Genomic DNA, 18472 nt, shown 5'->3' with positions numbered 1-18472 from the left:
TACAGCCGTGAATGAGGATTCAAAATGGCGGCTCGGCTCGGGTTTCCCTTTCGGGCGCTCTCATTTTCTGTTAGAATTTGGTAAAGAAAAAAAATATATTATTTACCAGCTTAAGGTCGGTCCGTATGGTGAAATGCCGTGACCTCGGCCTTGAATACTGACCTCGGCCCAGAGGGCCTCAGTCACTACTTTCAAGACCTCGGTCACGGTATTTCACCATACGGACCTCCCAGCTGGTAAATAACATATGTATGTTTTTGTGATAAATCCATATTACACTGAGCGCATTTCTCACATTCATCAATACAAAGTAGCTGCATCTTTCAGTTTTTTTAAACCAAGGCTGAATACTTTCTTCTTCGCCGCTGCCTTTTATTAAATCAAATTTGAGACTTTTAATTTGATTTCTTTCAGCGCAACCGCAATGCATGATGAGATATATTGCTTTGGTTACTGACCATCGGTCGTACACTACTTTTCCTGATGCGTTGTAGGATAGTTTGAGTGCGCTATATAGGGTGTAAATTATCCTCACTATCGTTTCGGATAGCGCTGTCGCCTCACAGCAAGAAGGTCCTGGGTTCGAGCCCCGGGGCCGGCGAGGGCCTTTCTGTGTGGAGTTTGCATGTTCTCCCCGTGTCCGCGTGGGTTTCCTCCGGGTGCTCCGGTTTCCCCCACAGTCCAAAGACATGCAGGTTAGGTTAACTGGTGACTCTAAATTGAGCGTAGGTGTGAATGTGAGTGTGAATGGTTGTCTGTGTCTATGTGTCAGCCCTGTGATGACCTGGCGACTTGTCCAGGGTGTACCCCGCCTTTCGCCCGTAGTCAGCTGGGATAGGCTCCAGCTTGCCTGTGACCCTGTAGAAGGATAAAGCAGCTACAGATGATGAGATGAGATCGTTTCGGATAGTGAGCGCTACAAAATGGCGTAGTGCCCTATATAGTGAGTAGGGAGCGATTTCAGACACGGGGTCTGTGAACAGTCTTTTATGAACGTGTAAGTGGGCACTCAGCACTCCGACTCTGGTGTGACTGAGGAAGGTGACAAGTTTTATATTTCATCTAATTTAGGTTATGTAAAAAGTATAATATTATTAGGCAGTGTTTGTCAGGCTTGTATGATTAAAAACTCATGAAGATATTTATCTAAATACACGACCTACTCATTCTAAACCTGTCGAGCTTTGCCGGAGAACCTCTCGACCCCAAAGTACATAATGCCATGAAATAATAGATATGTGCCGTAAAATGGAGATCTCATCTCATTATCTGTAGCCGCTTTATCCTGTCCTACAGGGTCGCAGGCAAGCTGGAGCCTATCCCAGCTGACTACGGGCGAAAGGCGGGGTACACCCTGGACAAGTCGCCAGGTCATCACAGGGCTGACACATAGACACAGACAACCATTCACACTCGCATTCACACCTACGCTCAATTTAGAGTCACCAGTTAACCTAACCTGCATGTCTTTGGACTGTGGGGGAAACCGGAGCACCCGGAGGAAACCCACGCGGACACGGGGAGAACATGCAAACTCCGCACAGAAAGGCCCTCGCCGGCCACGGGGCTCGAGCCCAGACCTTCTTACTGTGAGGCGACAGCGCTAACCACTACACCACCGTGCTGCCCTAAAATAAAGATCTGTTACAAGTATTAGATCTATATTTATTCAACGTGTTCTGAAGTTACTTGACTAGGAACTGGGAATCTCGACCCACAGAACACTGCTTGTTTACTCGCACCCAGTAATCAACGACTGTACGCCACTTCCGGCCAGCGATGGCTGCTCCCCGTGGTTCTGCCTCCGCGGGTAATTCACGGAATAAAATTGTCCACAAAAGTGCTTTTGCTGTGTTTTTTTTTTTTTTTTTTTTTTTTCTGTGCGTCTTTTGTCTATAAAGAATACATAAAGCACGATTAATGTTGTAAGCATGACCAGTACCGCTACACTTTAATTTAAATGTAATACGTGATATCGTACTTGTACAAACAAAATCACGACAGCAATAGTTTGTGCACCCTTTCTGTTCAGGTTGCCGAACCCCGATCAGTATCGTAATGAGTTTATTACAGTTGGATTAATCATTTTTGTTAATGGTGTGTTTTGATTGCAGAATCTGGCAGCGCAGAAAACCTACAACAACCTGAGCATGAGCATGGAGGAGGCGTTGAGGAGACGGCGCTGTTTCGTCGAGGGGGTTATTAAGTGCTATCCTGACGAAACGTTAGAGACTGCTGTCGACAGAATCGCTGATGCAGAGGTGGGCAGATGTTTTAAACTGATGACACCATGCACCGAAGAGTCGAATATTGGGTTGGGTTTTTTTGTCGTGTTGCACTTTTCAATATCCACACGTCCAAACGTTCAAGTCATCGCTCATAATTTATATAAATTACTTTGTAAAATACTAATCCATATTAACACGAATTTTTGGGAGGCGGAGCTTAGAGGATATCACGCATTTTTCTTTTTTTTTCCCATAGGAGCGCCGCACGTTAACATCGGAGTGCGTTGTTGTGAATTAGCACTCAAAAATATGGCAAAAGAGTCGAGTTCTTCTCCAGTCAACATAGATGTTTTGAAACCTCTGAAATGAAATGACCAAATGGAAGCCCCGCCCCCTCGCTCGCATCTTCCATCAATCCTCAAACTGTACAGGCAGTGTGACCAGCTTTAAGTGAATATGTTGTTGATGAGCTCAAGCAAATAAATATGTATGATGTTTACCAGCTGGGAGGTCCGTATGGTGAAATACCGTGACCGAGGTCTTGAAAGTACTGAGCGAGGCCCTCTGGGCCGAGGTCAGTATTTAAGGCCGAGGTCACGGTATTTCACCATACGGACCAACTTTAAGCTGGTAAATAATATATATATTTCTTTCTTTACCAAATTCTAACAGAAAATGAGAGCGCCTGAAAGGGAAAACCGAGCCGAGCCGCCATTTTGAATCCTCATTCACGGCTGTAATGCAAATTGCTTCCTCCTCGGTATACAAGTGCACTTCCATGGCAGGAAAACAACTACATTTTGCCGCCTATGTATGACTCCTATTTGTATAAATAGGGGACTTCAGGATTCAGCCATGTTTTTGCTCGGCGTTAGCAACAGTTCGAGGTTTTTAGCTTTCTCCTGAAATGTTTTCTTTTATTTCTTCTTCCTCAGGGGAGTAAAACTCGCTTTCGCTGTGAACACTGTCGTTATCGCTATCCATGCTGTAAAATCAATGCTATTCTCCTGTGAACTGCTGGCAAAAATTTACAAGATTTTTGATAATCTTATAAATAAATCTTATAAAAACAAAAGATAAATGTTGACAAAAAATGCTACTATGTTTGTTGTTGTTGTGAACGAGCGAGTTGCCAGAGGTCCGTAACCGGGGTCCGTATCGTAGGATATGGACCGCCTCGCCAGCCAATCAGAGCGCAGGATTTGATGGAAACCAGACCGCGAAAAAAATACTTAAACTTCTATCATAATAATGCATTTAAAATGGAAGAAGTGCAAACTTGTTTGCTGCGAGCGGCCATTTTGAGTCGAGCAGACAGAATCCTGCATCTCAACTTGTCCTCGCTTTCTGTCACTGTAAATAACCAATGTACGTAGTTTGCCAATGCGAAATAAAATCTATCAAAGTATGTTGGACTTGGCGAACATTCGACATGTATATACCAGGGCTTTACATTAACTTTTTTGCTCACCGGCCACTGTGGCTAGTGGTTTTCCCGAGTCACTAGCCATTCAGCCTTTTCACTAGCCACAATTCTGTTGCCAGGAAATTGCAGTTTTTTTCTTCACCATGATAAGTTAAAGTTCGGAAGATCTAGATTTAATTATGAATGGCAGCGTATAATGTATCTCTACAGTAGCACTCAAGTATTCAGTGCTGTTAAGGTCGCTCCCTATATGAAAACATACAACCAGTTCAGACAAAAATATAAAGAGTATTCTGTTTATTGAAGTCAGATTCAAGCCCCTTACAATATGAAATATCGTATAATATGAAAAATAACATTCAGTACAACTGAACTGATTCTAATATTAAAAGTCCAATTCAAAACATTTATCATTGAAAAGCATTTGATGTTTTGATATGCAAGTATTGTGTGTATTATCAAGTATTATTATGTATATTATGTATTATCTATTAATAGTGTGTGTGTGTGTGTACACATGTGTAGAGAGAGACATTAAATGTCATCATCAGATGAGTCTGAATGGTCCATGAAAAATGGTCTTCGTGATCTGAGGCTTCCAGCAGGCCATAAGTTGATAGCTGGGGCGGATCAACTTCTTTCCAATCGCGCGAACGTTTCTAAACAGCAGCTCCATCCTCTCCAGCTCAGCCGACTTCATGACAGCCAGGGACTGAAAGCAATGCTGTCCTGTAGTGACCAGCAGTCTTCGCCGGTTTTGATGTTATAGTGCCGATGTGTGCATTTGACTTTTTGTGGTCCTTTATAGTTTCGAGTTTAAATTTACTGGTGCCTGTCTTTGCCAGACTTTCTACAGTCTTCGCAGTACATGGTATTTTCGGTTTTGCTATGAACTAGCCAATCTCACCCGAACTTCCATTTGTCATTGAACTGTCTTATCTTCCTATTAGCGTCTTGTTCATCTCCATGGCCGCAGCCAGCTCTGAGGCCCCCGCGGTCCGGACCTCGGTCATTTTTAAGAGCTGAAAATACATTTGTACACTAAATATTCAACTGGATAAAAAAATAACATTAAAACGTCTCAGTAAAAAGTGCATTGTTAATGATGTTAAACGTTGATTCTGTGTCTGTTTCATGCGCGCGGCTCTGACACCAAGAACACAAAAGCAAATGAGCGCGCGACTCGGGGGAGGAACGCAGTGCAGTAGATGCGTTTTTTTTTTTTTTCATGGTAACCATCAGCGCGCTTTTATGAAGCTGTTCAATTTACATTTTCAAAGTAGCGCAATTGTAGCCTGCCTTGTTTGTGATTTTAAAAATAAATCATTCGATAACCCAGAGCAATAGAGTGGAAAGTTTCAACTTATATTTGCCTTGGATAACTTTGCCTAAAACGTGGTGGTGTATACTGATTTTTTTTTTCCCAGAATTTTTTTTTTTTTGTGTGTAGGTGTAACGAATGCCAGATTGTTAATGTATCCTAGTTCCACAGGCTACATGGTTATAGGGTATCTTTTGTCCTCATTGCTTGGGCCAGAGCAAACCATTAAACAAGCTTAAATTATTCTTACTCTTGCCACATGATTTTTTTTCAAAACTGACGATATTCAGTTCAAACACCATTAAAAGTAATTTCAGGAATAGATCTCTTGTGTGGCGTGTAATTCACCCCTCTCATTTAAATATGTCGAACGTTTTTCGGCACCCGCTTTGCGCATCACGGACCTCGGTGATTTTAAAATGCTGCTCCGGCCCTGATCATCTCTGCCCCTTTTCCCCTGAGCAGCAGGGTTTGAAACTCCAGCTATATGCCGCCACATAGTGCGCTTGTCAGTCGTCAGCAACTTTGTTGCTTCGTTCATTAACCGCAGGTTACCAGATCACTGATTTTATCTGAGACGTTAACGAAAGTTCTCAACAATTCTAACATGTCAGAATGTTTATGCAGGTGCTCATGGGAGTTGTAGGCGCGTAATATTACATTGCAATGCGTTTATTATATCAGATGCCTTCAGAGAAGACTAGAATTAAAATATCTTGTCATACCACAGAATAAACCACCCGCCAAAGTGGCTAGTGAAACTAAAGTTATTACCCGCCAAAGCCGAATTTTACCCGCATTTGGCGGGTGCGAATGTAAAGCCCTGGTATATACTGTAGTTAACGTCAGCGAACTAGATTTTTTTAAAAAGGCATTATGGAAGATTTCTGAGTGAAAATGGTTGAATTTTTTTTTTCTGGAAGAGGAAGAAAGAAAGTGTTAGGGTGTGGCCCTGCCTTGTTAAAAGTGCCGCTGTCTGTCCTCGTGTTTAGGTTCACAGGCTGGTCCTGGTGGACCGAGAAGACAACACGGTGCGAGGCATCATCTCCCTCTCAGATCTTCTCCAGGCCATGATTTTATCTCCAGCAGGCATCGACGCTCTGCTCGCTTAACCCAAGCGCGACGGGTCCACTCCTCATCCTGTGTTCACTCACTTCCTCCTTCTCCTCCATCACGTCCCACAGGTAATGTTTTTCCATCGGTACCATCAGCACACACACTGCAGGGACTCAGGAAGGAGCTGCTTTACTTTTTCTTTTCGAAAGGTTTATTTTCTCTATTAGCTGTAATCCAGTACTGAAATATGAAACTTAAAAAATAATAATAATTTGGAATTTTATTTAAAGTGTTTTGGTACTTATTATTATTATTATTATTATATGACTTTTACTTCCCATTGTTTTGGTTATTGTATTCAGTTTATTTTTTATTGTATACTTGTATTTATTCTAATTATTATTATATTATTTATTGAATTGAAAAAAAACTTCCACGATTTAGTTTCTTTTCCATTTAATTATTTTAAAATTATTATTATTACTGAACCATTTATCTATTGTATTTTTTTCTTATTTTTAAAAATTACATTTTATTTGTATATTTGTGTAAGTTTTATCTCCTCTGGCTCATTTTGTACTTTTTTTTTTTTTTTTTAAATCTTGAATTCTAATACATTTATTATTACAGTCATTTTTAAAATCATTCTGATTTTACTACCTGATTGTTCAGCACTTTGAGCGGTCGTGTGTGTAAAAAGTTATTATAAATTTTTTATTCATGATTCACATACTCATCTCTGAGAAACATAAATATTAAATGCTTTTTTATTTTCCTCCCCCAGATATTGCAGAATGAGAAGCTGTGATGAACACACACACACAAGCACGTGCGTGCGTCTTGGAAAGAAAAAAAAAGCATCAGCTGCTAAACTGAAAATTGTGTCCTTTATTGTTTTTTGTTGTAAATAAAATTTTTGTACAATTTGTGTTCACACAGCGAAAATTAAACCCCGGCTTTGCTGAAATATAAAATGAGTGTCTTATTTATGATTACAGTGGTGCTTGAAAGTTTGTGAACCCTTTAGAATGTTCTATATTTCTGCATAAATATGACCTAAAACAACATCAGATTTTCACACAAGTCCTAAAAGTAGATAAAGAGAACCCAGTTAAACAAATGAGACAAAAATATTATACTTGGTCATTTATTTATTGAGGAAAATGATCCAATATTACATATCTGTGAGTGGCAAAAGTATGTGAACCTTTGCTTTCAGTATCTGGTGTGACCCCCTTGTGCAGCAATAACTGCCACTAAACGTTTGCGGTAACTGTTGATCAGTCCTGCACACCGGCTTGGAGGAATTTTAGCCCGTTCCCCCGTACAGAACAGCTTCAGCTCTGGGATGTTGGTGGATTTCCTCACATGAACTGCTCGCTTCAGGTCCCTCCACAACATTTCCAGTGGATTAAGGTCAGGACTTTGACTTGGCCATTCCAAAACATTAACTTTATTCTTCTTTAACCATTCTTTGGTAGAACGACTTGTGTGCTTAGGGTCGTTGTCTTGCTGCATGACCCACCTTCTCTTGAGATTCAGTTCATGGACAGATGTCCTGACATTTTCCTTTAGAATTCGCTGGTATCATTCAGAATTCATTGTTCCATCAATGATGGCAAGCCGTTCTGGCTCAGATGCAGCAAAACAGGCCCAAACCATGATACTACCACCACCATGTTTCACAGATGGGATAAGGTTCTTATGCTGGAATGCAGTGTTTTCCTTTCTCCCAACATAACGCTTCTCATTTCAATCAGAAAGTTCTATTTTGGTCTCATCCGTCCACAAAACATTTTTCCAATAGCCTTCTGGCTTGTCCACATGATCTTTAGCAAACTGCAGACGAGCAGCAATGTTCTTTTTGGAGAGCAGTGGCTTTCTCCTTGTGACCCTGCCATGCACAACATTGTTGTTCAGTGTTCTCCTGATGGTGGACTCATGAACATTAATGTGAGAGAGGCCTTCAGTTGCTTAGAAATTACACTGGGGTCCTTTGTGACCTCGCCAACTATTACACGCCTTGCTCTTGGAGTGATCTATGTTGGTTGACCACTCCTGGGGAGGGGAACAATGGTCTTGAATTTCCTCCAATTGTACACAATCTGTCTGACTGTGGATTGGTGGAGTCCAAACTCTTTAGAGATGGTTTTGTAACCTTTTCCAGCCTGATGAGCATCAACAACGCTTTTTCTGAGGTCCTCAGAAATCTCCTTTGTTCGTGCCATGATACACTTCCACAAATATGTGTTGTGAAGATCAGACTTTGATAGATCCCTGTTCTTTAAATAAAACAGGGTGCCCACTCACACCTGATTGTCATTCTATTGATTGAAAACACCTGACTCGAATTTCACTGTAGAACTTTGCACAGGTGGGTGGAGCACAGAAGTACGGCAGGCCAGAACTGAGTTTCCAAAAACTCTTTATTAACACTTTTCAGCATTTTTCACTCTCTCAGACACACACACACATCAGCCGTCTGGTTGGGGAGAGAGCTCTCTTCCTCTGCTCTCTCTCCTTATATCGGGCATGGTCGCTGGGAAGACACACAAACACAGGTTAATTGACATCAGGTGTAGTGATTCTGCCACTTACCTTCCTTGACTCCGCCCTCGCTGCCACATACCCCCACCGCCCGACTCAAGCCGGGCAGCCGTTCGGCCTGCAGCCGACTCCCCCCGATGGGAGAGGAAGTCCGCCACAACCATCTGCGCCCCCGGCCTGTGGATTACCTTGAAGTTAAAGGGCTGGAGTGCCAGATACCAACGGGTGAGCCACGCGTTGGCATCCTTCATGCGGTGGAGCCACTGGAGGGGCGCGTGGTCTGAACAGAGGGTGAAAGGGTGTCCCAGCAGGTAGTAGCAGAGGGCGAGGACCCCCCACTTGATGGCTAGGCACCCCTTCTTGATTGTGCTGTAGCGCCCCTCACGCACTGACAGCTTCCTGCTGATATACAGCATGGGGCAGTCCTCCACCTCCTGGGACAAAACGGCCCCCAGCTCTCTGTCCGATGCGTCCATCTGCAACATAAAGGGGAGAGAGAAGTCAGGGGAGTGTAACAGTGTCCCCCCACACAGTGCAGCCTTCACCTCAGAGAAAGCCCGCTGGCATTGCTCCGTCCACTGAACCAGATCTGGTGCTCCCTTTTTAGTGAGATCAGTCAGCAGGCTGGTGACGTCTGAATAATTAGGTATAAACCTACGATAGTAGCCAGCCCCAGGAACTGTCTCACCCCCTTTTTGGTCTTGGGCCTCGGGCAGGCCGCAATCGCTGTTGTCTTATTAATTTGGGGACATACCTGCCCATTGCCCAAGTGGAAGCTCAGATAGCGTACTTCCACCCACCCAATCGCATACTTCTTCGGGTTGGCTGAGAGACCTGCTCACCTCAGCGACCCAAGGACGGCCCTCGGGTGCTGCAGATGCCACAGCCAGTCATTACTAGAGATTATTATGTCGTCCAAGTATGCGGCCACGTAGGTGGTGTGGGGGCATAGGACCCTGTCCATGAGCCGCTGGAACAAAATGAACATAAATACACAACATAATATGAAAATCAAGCAAAATGTACAGGTTGTGGATTGAATCGAAAAACAATGTCATATCTCAGACTATAGAGATATCAGAATTCAATAAGTTTATTGCAGTTGGAAGGAAACTGTTTTTAAGTCTGTTATGGCCCTTTTCCACTACCCTTTTTCAGCTCACTTCAGCTCGCTTCAGCCTGACACGGCTCGCGTTTCGACTACCTCAGAGCAGCACGACTCAGATCGCTTCAGCCCTGCTTAGCACCCAAAACTCCCACGGTTTTGGAGTGGGGCTGAAGCGAGCCAAACCGAGCCGAGTGGGGCTAGGGGCGTGAGGAGACACTCCCCTGTGCACTGATTGGTGAGGAGGAGTGTCCTCACATGCCCACACACGCCCCGCGAGCATGCTGGGATCTGTAAGCACTGTAAACCCGGAAGAAGAAGAATTATGAATTACGAGAATTTCTGAAGCCTTATGCGCCTCGCCTCATCTATACGCTCTTGCCAGTATCTGTTGGCGTTGTCGGTGACAACAAGCCACAGCACCAAGACCAGCAACACTGTTTATTGTTTACTATCCGGGTCGTGAGACTACCGCTTAAAAGGTCACTGATGTCACTGTTTGCGCCGCCTAACATCACGTGACGTCCACCCACTTTCGCTAACTCCACCCAATGTGTCCACCCACTTCCAGCCAGCATGGTTCAGCGTGGTTGTAGTCGAAATGCAACTCCAACAGCCCCACTCAGCTCGACTCAGCCCAACTCAGCACGGCTCAGCCCAACTCAGCCGCGTTTGTAGTGGAAAAGCGGCATTAGTGTTTGTGCGTATAGATCTGTAGCACCTGCCTGACGGGAGGAGCTTAAACAAGTGATGTGCGGGGTGAGCAACGTCCTTTATATAATATTTTTGGCCCTTCTGACACCGCGAGTATTGTGTAGCAGATCCAGAGACAGCAACTGGGTGCCAACAATGTCCTGTGCTGTTTTCACAACACGCTGTAGGGCTTTTCTGGCAGCTTTAGTGCAGCTGCTGTACCAGGCGGTAATACAGTTTGTTAATAAAAGGCCTTGGCCTTTATAATAAAAGGCCTTGGCCCGTGTCCGCGTGGGTTTCCTCCGGGTGCTCTGGTTTCCCCCAGTCCAAAGACATGCAGGTTAGGTTAACTGGTGGCTCTAAATTGACCGTAGGTGTGAATGTGAGTGTGAATGGTTGTCTGTGTCTATGTGTCAGCCCTGTGATGACCTGGCGACTTGTCCAGGGTGTACCCCGCCTCTTACCCATAGTCAGCTGGGATAGACTCCCGCTTGCCTGCGGCCCCGTAGAACAGGATAAGCAGCTACAGATAATGGATGGATGGATTTATTGTTAATGCTTAAAACTATTCCTGTGCCATTCTTGAGATCTCAAGGCCTCAAAAAGTGAGGCCATGGTTCTGCGCATCTCCACCCGGAGGAAACCCACGCAGACACGGGGAGAACATGCAAACTCCACACAGAAAGGCCCTCGTTGGCTGCTGGGCTCAAACCCAGAACTTTCTTGCTGTGAGGCGACAGTGCTAACCATTACACCACCGTGCTACCCAAGAGGGCAATATTATTAAATTAATATACAGTAGAATTATCCATCCATCCACTATCTGTAGCTGCTTATCCTGTCCTACAGGGTCGCAGGCAAGCTGGAGCCTATCCCAGCTGACTATGAGCAAGAGACGGGGTACACCCTGGACAAGCAACCATTCAAACTCACTTTAGAGCCACCTGCATGTCTTGGGACTGTCGAGGAAACCCAGACAGACACATGCAAACGCCACACAGGCCACTGGGCTCGAACCTAGAACCTTCTTGCTGTGAGGCGACAGCACTAACCACTACACCATCCCCTTTTTAAATTTCATTTCATTTTTATTCGGAATCACCATTAGCACTTGTTATAAACAAGGCTATTCTTCCTGGTGTCCAATCTTCTCGCATCACATCATCAAACAAATCATACATATGCAGTGCCTTGCAAAAGTATTCATACCCCTTGAACTTTTTCATATTTTTCCACCTTACAGCCACGAACTTAAAAGTTTTTTCTTGAGATTTTATGTGATAGACCAAACACAGAGTAGCACATAATTGTGAAGTGAAACGAAAATGATAAATGGTCTTCAAAATTTTAAACAAATAAAAATCTGAAAAATGTGGTGTGCATTAGTATTCAGCCCCCTGTACTCTGATACCTCTAAATACAATCCAGTGCAATCAATTGCCTTCAGAAGTCATCTAATTAGTTAATAGAGTCCTACTGTGTGTAATTTACTCTCAGCATAAATACACTTGTTCTGTGAAGGCCTCAGTGGTTTGTTAGAGAACACTGAAGAACAAACAGCATCATGAAGACCAAAGAACTCACCAGACAGGTCAGGGATAAAGTTCTGGAGAAGTTTAAAGCAGGGTTAGGTTATAAAAAAAATATCCCAAGCTCTGAACATCTCAAGAAGCACTGTTCAATCAATCATTCAAAAATGGAAAAAGTATGGCACAACTGCAAACCTACCAAGACATGGCCGTCCACCTAAACTGACAGAGCGAGCAAGGAGAGCACTGGTCAGAGAAGCAGCCAAGAGGCCCATGATCACTCTGGAGGAGCTGCAGAAATCCACAGCTCAGGTGGGAGAATCTGTGTACAGGACAACTATAAGTCGTACACTCCACAAATCTGGCCTTTTTGGAAGAGTGGCAAGAAGAAAGCCATTGTTGAAAGACAGGCATAAGAAGTCCCATTTGCAGTTTGCCAGAAGCCATGTAGGGGACACAGCAAACATGTGGAAGAAGGTGCTTTGGTCAGATGAGACCAAAGTTGAACTCATCTCATCTCATCTCATTATCTCTAGCCGCTTTATCCTTCTACAGGGTCGCAGGCAAGCTGGAGCCTATCCCAGCTGACTACGGGCGAAAGGCGGGGCACACCCCGGACAAGTCGCCAGGTCATCACAGGGCTGACACATAGACACAGACAACCATTCACACTCACATTCACACCTACGGTCAATTTAGAGTCACCAATTAACCTAACTGCATGTCTTTGGACTGTGGGGGAAACCGGAGCACCCGGAGGAAACCCACGCGGACACGGGGAGAACATGCAAACTCCACACAGAAAGGCCCTTGCCGGCCACGGGGCTCGAACCCAGGACCTTCTTGCTGTGAGGCGACAGCGCTAACCACTACACCACCGTGCCGCCCCCAAAGTTGAACTTTTTGGCCTAAATGCAAAGCGCTATGTGTGGCGGAAAACTAACACTGCTCATCACCCTGCACACACCATCCCCACTGTGAAACATGGTGGTGGCAGCATCATGCTATGGGGATGCTTTTCTTCAGCAGGGCCAAGGAAGCTGGTCAGATGGATGGAGCTAAATACAGGGCAATCCTGGAAGAAAACCTGTTGGAGGCTGCAAAAGACTTGAGACTGGGAAGGAGATTCACCTTCCAGCAAGACAATGACCCTAAACATACAGCCAGAGCTACAATGGAATGGTTTAGATCAAAGAATATTCATGTGTTAGAATGGCCCAGTCAAAGTCCAGACCTAAATCCCATTGAGCATCTGTGGCAAGACTTGAAAATTGCTGTTCACAGACGCTCTCCATCCGATCTGGCTGAGCTTGAGCTATTTTGCAAAGAAGAATGGACAAAAATTTCAGTGTCTAGATGTGCAAAGCTGGTAGAGACATACCACAAAAGACTTGCAGCTGTAATTGCAGCAAAAGGTGGCTCTACTAAGTATTGACGCGGGGGGGCTGAATACTAATGCACATCACATTTTTCAGATTTTTATTTGTTTAAAATTTTGAAGACCATTTATCATTTTCGTTTCACTTCACAATTATGTGCTACTCTGTGTTGGTCTATCACATAAAATTTCAATTAAAAAAACTTTTAAGTTCGTGGTTGTAAGGTGGAAAAATGTGAAAAAGTTCAAGGGGTATGAATACTTTTTCAAGGCACTGTACATACAGTACACATCCAAAGCACATTACAACATACAGTACAATACACTACAAACCAAAAACACACAATAGTTCACATATTTGAATCAAGTACAATAAAAATTCATCAAATTCATCAAAAATTCATCAAAGCCCCTTATGAAGAATAATCAATCAAGGACCATGACGTTGCCTGGTATGGCGCAGCCGGGGCCCCACCCTGGAGCCAGGCCTGGGGTTGGGGCTCGTATGCGAGTGCTTGGTGGCCGGGCCTTTGCCCACGGGGCCCGGCCGGGCTCAGCCCGAAGTGATGTGGGCCCGATCTCCTGTGGGTTCACCACCCACAGAGGTAGCCGGAAGAGGCTGGTGCAGTGTGGATTGGGCGGCAGTCGAAGGCAGGGGCCTCAACGACCTGATCCCCGGACACAGCGGCTAGCTGTTGGGACATGGAATGTCACTTCGCTGGGGGGGCCTGAGCTTGTGCGGGAGGTTGAGAGGTACCGGCTAGAGATAGTCGGGTTCACCTCCACGCACAGCTTGGGCTCTGGAACCCAACTCCGAGAGGGGTGGGCTCTCCACTTCTCTGGAGTCGCCCATGGTGAATGGTGGCGGGCTGGTGTGGGCTTGCTTATAGCTCCACAGCTCAGCCACCATGTGTTGGAGTTTACCCCAGTGAATGAGAGGGTCACCTCTCTGTGCCTTCGGATTGCGGAGAGGGCTCTTGCTGTTTGTGCCTACGGGCCGAATAGCAGTGTAGAGTATCCGGCCTTCTTGGAGTCCCTGGGAGAGGTACTGAGAGGTGCTCAGACTGGGGACTCCATTGTTCTACTGGGGGACTTCAACGCTCACGTGGGCGATGACAGTGACACCTGGAGGGGCGTGATTGGGAGGAACGGCCTCCCCGATCTGAACCCGAGTGGTGTTTTGTTATTGGACTTCTGTGCTAGTCACAGTTTGTCCTTAACAAACACCATGTTCGAGCATAGGGGTGTCCATAAGTGCACATGGCACCAGGACACCTTAGCTGTTCGGCTGTTCGGAGCTGTGGCCGCAAGGTCTCTTTTGCCTGTCGTGACGGCACTCCTCGACCCCGGTGGTGGACACCGAAAGTAAGGGATGCCGTCAAGCTGAAGAAGGAGTCCTATCAGGCCATGTTGGTCTCCGGGACTCCTGAGGCAGCTGACGGGTATTGGCAGGCCAGGCGTGCCGCAGCTCGGGCAGTTGCGGAGGCAAAAACTCGGAACTGGGAGGAGTTCGGTGAGACCACGGAGGAGGACTATCAGTCGGCCTCGAAGAAATTCTGGCAAACCGTTCGGTGCCTCAGGAGGGGGAAGCAGGACTCTGCCAACACTGTTTACAGTGCGGGTGGGGAGCTGTTGACCTCGACTGGGGACATTGTCGGGTGGTGGAAGGAATACTTTGAGGATCTCCTCAATCCTACGGTCACGTCTTCCATTGAGGAAGCGGAGGCTGATGACTCAGGGGCGGACTCGTCCATTACCCAAGCCGAAGTCACTGAGGTGGTTAGCAAGCTCCTCGGTGGCAAGGCACCGGGGGTGGATGAGATCTGCCCTGAGTATCTCAAGTCTCTGGATGTTGTGGGGCTGTCTTGGCTGACACGCCTCTGCAACATCGCATGGCGGTCAGGGACAGTGCCTCTGGAGTGGCAGACTTGGGTGGTGGTCCCTCTTTTTAAGAAAGGGGACCGGAGAGTGTGCTCCAATTATAGGGGAAATCACACTTCTCAGCCTCCCAGGGAAGGTTTACTCCAAGGTACTGAAGAGGAGAATTCGGCCAATAGTCGAACCTCGGATCCAGGAGGAACAATGCGGTTTTCGTCCTGGTTGCGGAACACTGGACCAGCTCTATATCCTTCATAGGGTGCTCGAGGGTTCATGGGAGTTTGCCCAACCAGTCCACATGTGCTTTGTGGATCTGGAGAAGGCATTCGACCGTGTCCCTCATGGTATTCTGTGGGGGGTGCTTCGGGAGTATGGGGTTCGGGGCCCTTTGCTAAGGGCTGTCCGGTCCCTGTACGAACGGAGCAGGAGTCTGGTTCACATTGCCGGCAGTAAGTCAGACCTGTTCCCAGTGCATGTTGGACTCCGGCAGGGCTGCCCTTTGTCACCGGTTCTGTTCATAATTTTTATGGACAGAATTTCTAGGCACAGCCAGGGGCCGGAAGGAATCCTGTTTGGGAACCACAGGATTTCATCTCTGCTTTTTGCAGATGATGTTGTCCTGTTGGCTTCTGCAAACCAGGACTTTCAGCATGCACTGGGGCGGTTTGCAGTCGAGTGTGAAGCAGCTGGGATGAGAATCAGCACCTCCAATTCCGAGGCCACGGTTCTCGACCGGAAAAGGGTGGCTTGCCCTCTCCAGGTTGGTGGAGAAGTCCTGCCTCAAGTGGAGGAGTTTAAGTATCTCGGGATCTTGTTCACGAGTGAGGGAAGGATAGAGCGTGAGATCGACAGGCAGATCGGTGCGGCCTCCGTAGTGATGCGGTCGCTTTACCGGTCCATCGTGGTGAAGAAGGAGCTGAGCCAAAAGGCGAAGCTCTCGATTTACCGGTCGATCTACGTTCTGACTCTCACCTATGGTCATGAGCTTTGGGTAATGACCGAAAGAACAAGATCACGGATACAAGCGGCCGAAATGAGTTTCCTTCGCAGGGTGGCTGGGCACTCCCTTAGAGAGAGGGTGAAAAGTACACTCACTCGGGAGGAGCTCGGAGTAGAGCCGCTGATCCTCCACATCGAGAGGAATCAGCTGAGGTGGCTCGGGCATCTCTTTCGGATGCATCCTGGACGCCTCCCTGGGGAGGTGTTCCAGGCATGTCCCCCCGGGAGGAGGCCCCAGGGAAGACTCGGGACACACTGGAGGGACTATGTCTCTCGGCTGGCCTGGGAATGCCTTGGTGTTCTTCCTGAGGAGCTGGCCAAGATGTCTGGGGAAAGGGAAGTTTGGGCTTCCATGCTCAGACTGCTGCCTCCACGACCCGGCCCCGGATAAGCGGAAGAAGACGAGACAATAAAAATTCATAAATCTGTTCATTTTTAATATACAGTGCTGAGCATAAATGAGTACACCCCCTTTGAAAAGTAACATTTTAAACAATATCTCAATGAACACAATTTCCAAAATGTTGACAAGACAAAGTTTAATATAACATCTGTTTAACTTATAACGGGAAAGTAAGGTTAATAATATAACTTAGATTCCACATTTTTTCAGTTTTACTCAAATTAGGGTGGTGCAAAAATGAGTACACCCCACAATAAAAACTACTACTTCTAGTACTTTGTATGGCCTCCATGATTTTTAATGATAGCACCAAGTCTTCTAGACATGGAATGAACAAGTTGGCGACATTTTGCAACATCAATCTTTTTCCATTCTTCAACAATGACCTCTTTTAGTGACTGGATGCTGGATGGAGAGTGATGCTCAACTTGTCTCTTCAGAATTTCCCATAGGTGTTCAATTGGGTTCAGATCAGGAGACATACTCGGCCACTGAATCACTTTCACCCTGTTCTTCTTCAGAAATCCAACAGTGGCCTTAGATGTGTGTTTAGTCATGTTGGAAAAGTGCACGACGACCAAGGGCACGGAGTGATGGTAGCATCTTCTCTTTCAGTATAGAGCAATACATCTGTGAATTCATGATGCCATCAGTGAAATGCAGCTCCCCGACACCAGCAGCACTCATGCAGCCCCACATAAGGACACTGCCACCACCATGTTTCACTGTAGGCACCATGCAGTTTTCTTTGTATTCCTCACCTTTGCGACACCATACAGTTTTGAAGCCATCAGTTCCAAAAACATTTATCTCGGTCTCATCACTCCAGTGTATAGAGTCCCAGTAGTCTTCATCTTTGTCAGCATGGGCCCTAACAAACTCTCGGCGGGCTTCCATCTTTCTTAAAGTTTTGTATCACTTTTGCTACAGTATTCTGACTGATAAGTAAAGCTTTGCTGATGATCTTGTAGCCTTCACCTTTGTGGTGTAAAGAAATTATTTTCTTTGGGGAATTCTGAAGAGACAAGTTGAGCATCACTCTCCATCCAGCATCCAGTCACTAAAAGAGGTCATTGTTGAAGAATGGAAAAAGATTGATGTTGCAAAATGTCACCAACTTGTTCATTCCATGCCTAGAAGACTTGGTGCTGTCATTAAAAATCATGGAGGCCGTACAAAGTACTAGATGTAGTAGTTTTTGTTGTGGGGTGTACTCATTTTTGCACCAACCTAATCTGAGTAAAACTGAAAAATGTGTAATCTAAGTTATTTTATTAACCTTACTTTTTCCCGTTATAAGTTAAACAGATGTTATTTTAAACTTTGTATTGTCAACATTTTGGAAATTGTTTGTGTTCATTGCGATATTGTTTAAAACGTTACTTTTCAAAAGGGGGTGTACTCATTTACGCTGAGCACTGTACATTACCACGGGTTTCTCTCCACTTTCCATATTACCTTTTCTCCAATTAAAATAATTTTAAAAAAAAACCACCACCACCAAAAGAAGTCTGAGAGTGACCCGAGGATGCAGACACCCAGCCCCCAACACATGCCCACCTACACCCCCCAACAGCAGAGGGTCCCTTGTAGAGTGGCACCGGTGAACACGCACCAGACACCTGCACTCCCGAGACACCCCCCACTCCTACTCCTCACTTCCAAAAACATAAATCATAATACAAACTCAATAAAACAAAACAATACAGTCCATTTTTATCACCACCAAAGCAAAAACAGATCTTCATTCTCAATTTATAAAAACACACTGATCTGGATGCAAGGAGCAGACGTAAAGAAAGTTGGTGAATTCAAGTACCTGGGGTCAACTGTGCAGGAAAACGGGGGCTGCAATAGTGAGGTGAGAAAGAGAGTGCAGGCAGGGTGGAGCAGTTGGAGAAGGATTTCA

At 45.6% G+C, this 18472-nt stretch overlaps 1 protein-coding gene across 4 annotated transcripts in view; it reads left to right on the top strand.

The window, feature by feature from the left end:
- The window catches only part of prkag3a (protein kinase, AMP-activated, gamma 3a non-catalytic subunit), a 41905-nt gene extending 34928 nt beyond the window's left edge, over positions 1 to 6977 (top strand). For all 4 annotated transcript variants that reach the window (XM_060898488.1, XM_060898489.1, XM_060898487.1 and 1 more), the window contains 3 exons: positions 2115 to 2261; positions 5968 to 6159; positions 6816 to 6977. In XM_060898488.1, coding sequence (XP_060754471.1) covers positions 2115 to 2261; positions 5968 to 6087 — 267 coding nt within the window. In that variant the 3' untranslated portion in view covers positions 6088 to 6159; positions 6816 to 6977. The remainder of the gene's footprint in view (positions 1 to 2114; positions 2262 to 5967; positions 6160 to 6815) is intronic.
- The last annotated feature ends 11495 nt before the right edge of the window (positions 6978 to 18472 follow it).

The sequence above is a fragment of the Neoarius graeffei genome, chromosome 18 (assembly GCF_027579695.1).
Source record: "Neoarius graeffei isolate fNeoGra1 chromosome 18, fNeoGra1.pri, whole genome shotgun sequence".
NCBI lineage: Eukaryota > Metazoa > Chordata > Actinopteri > Siluriformes > Ariidae > Neoarius > Neoarius graeffei.
This window is presented reverse-complemented; position numbering and strand designations above follow the sequence as displayed.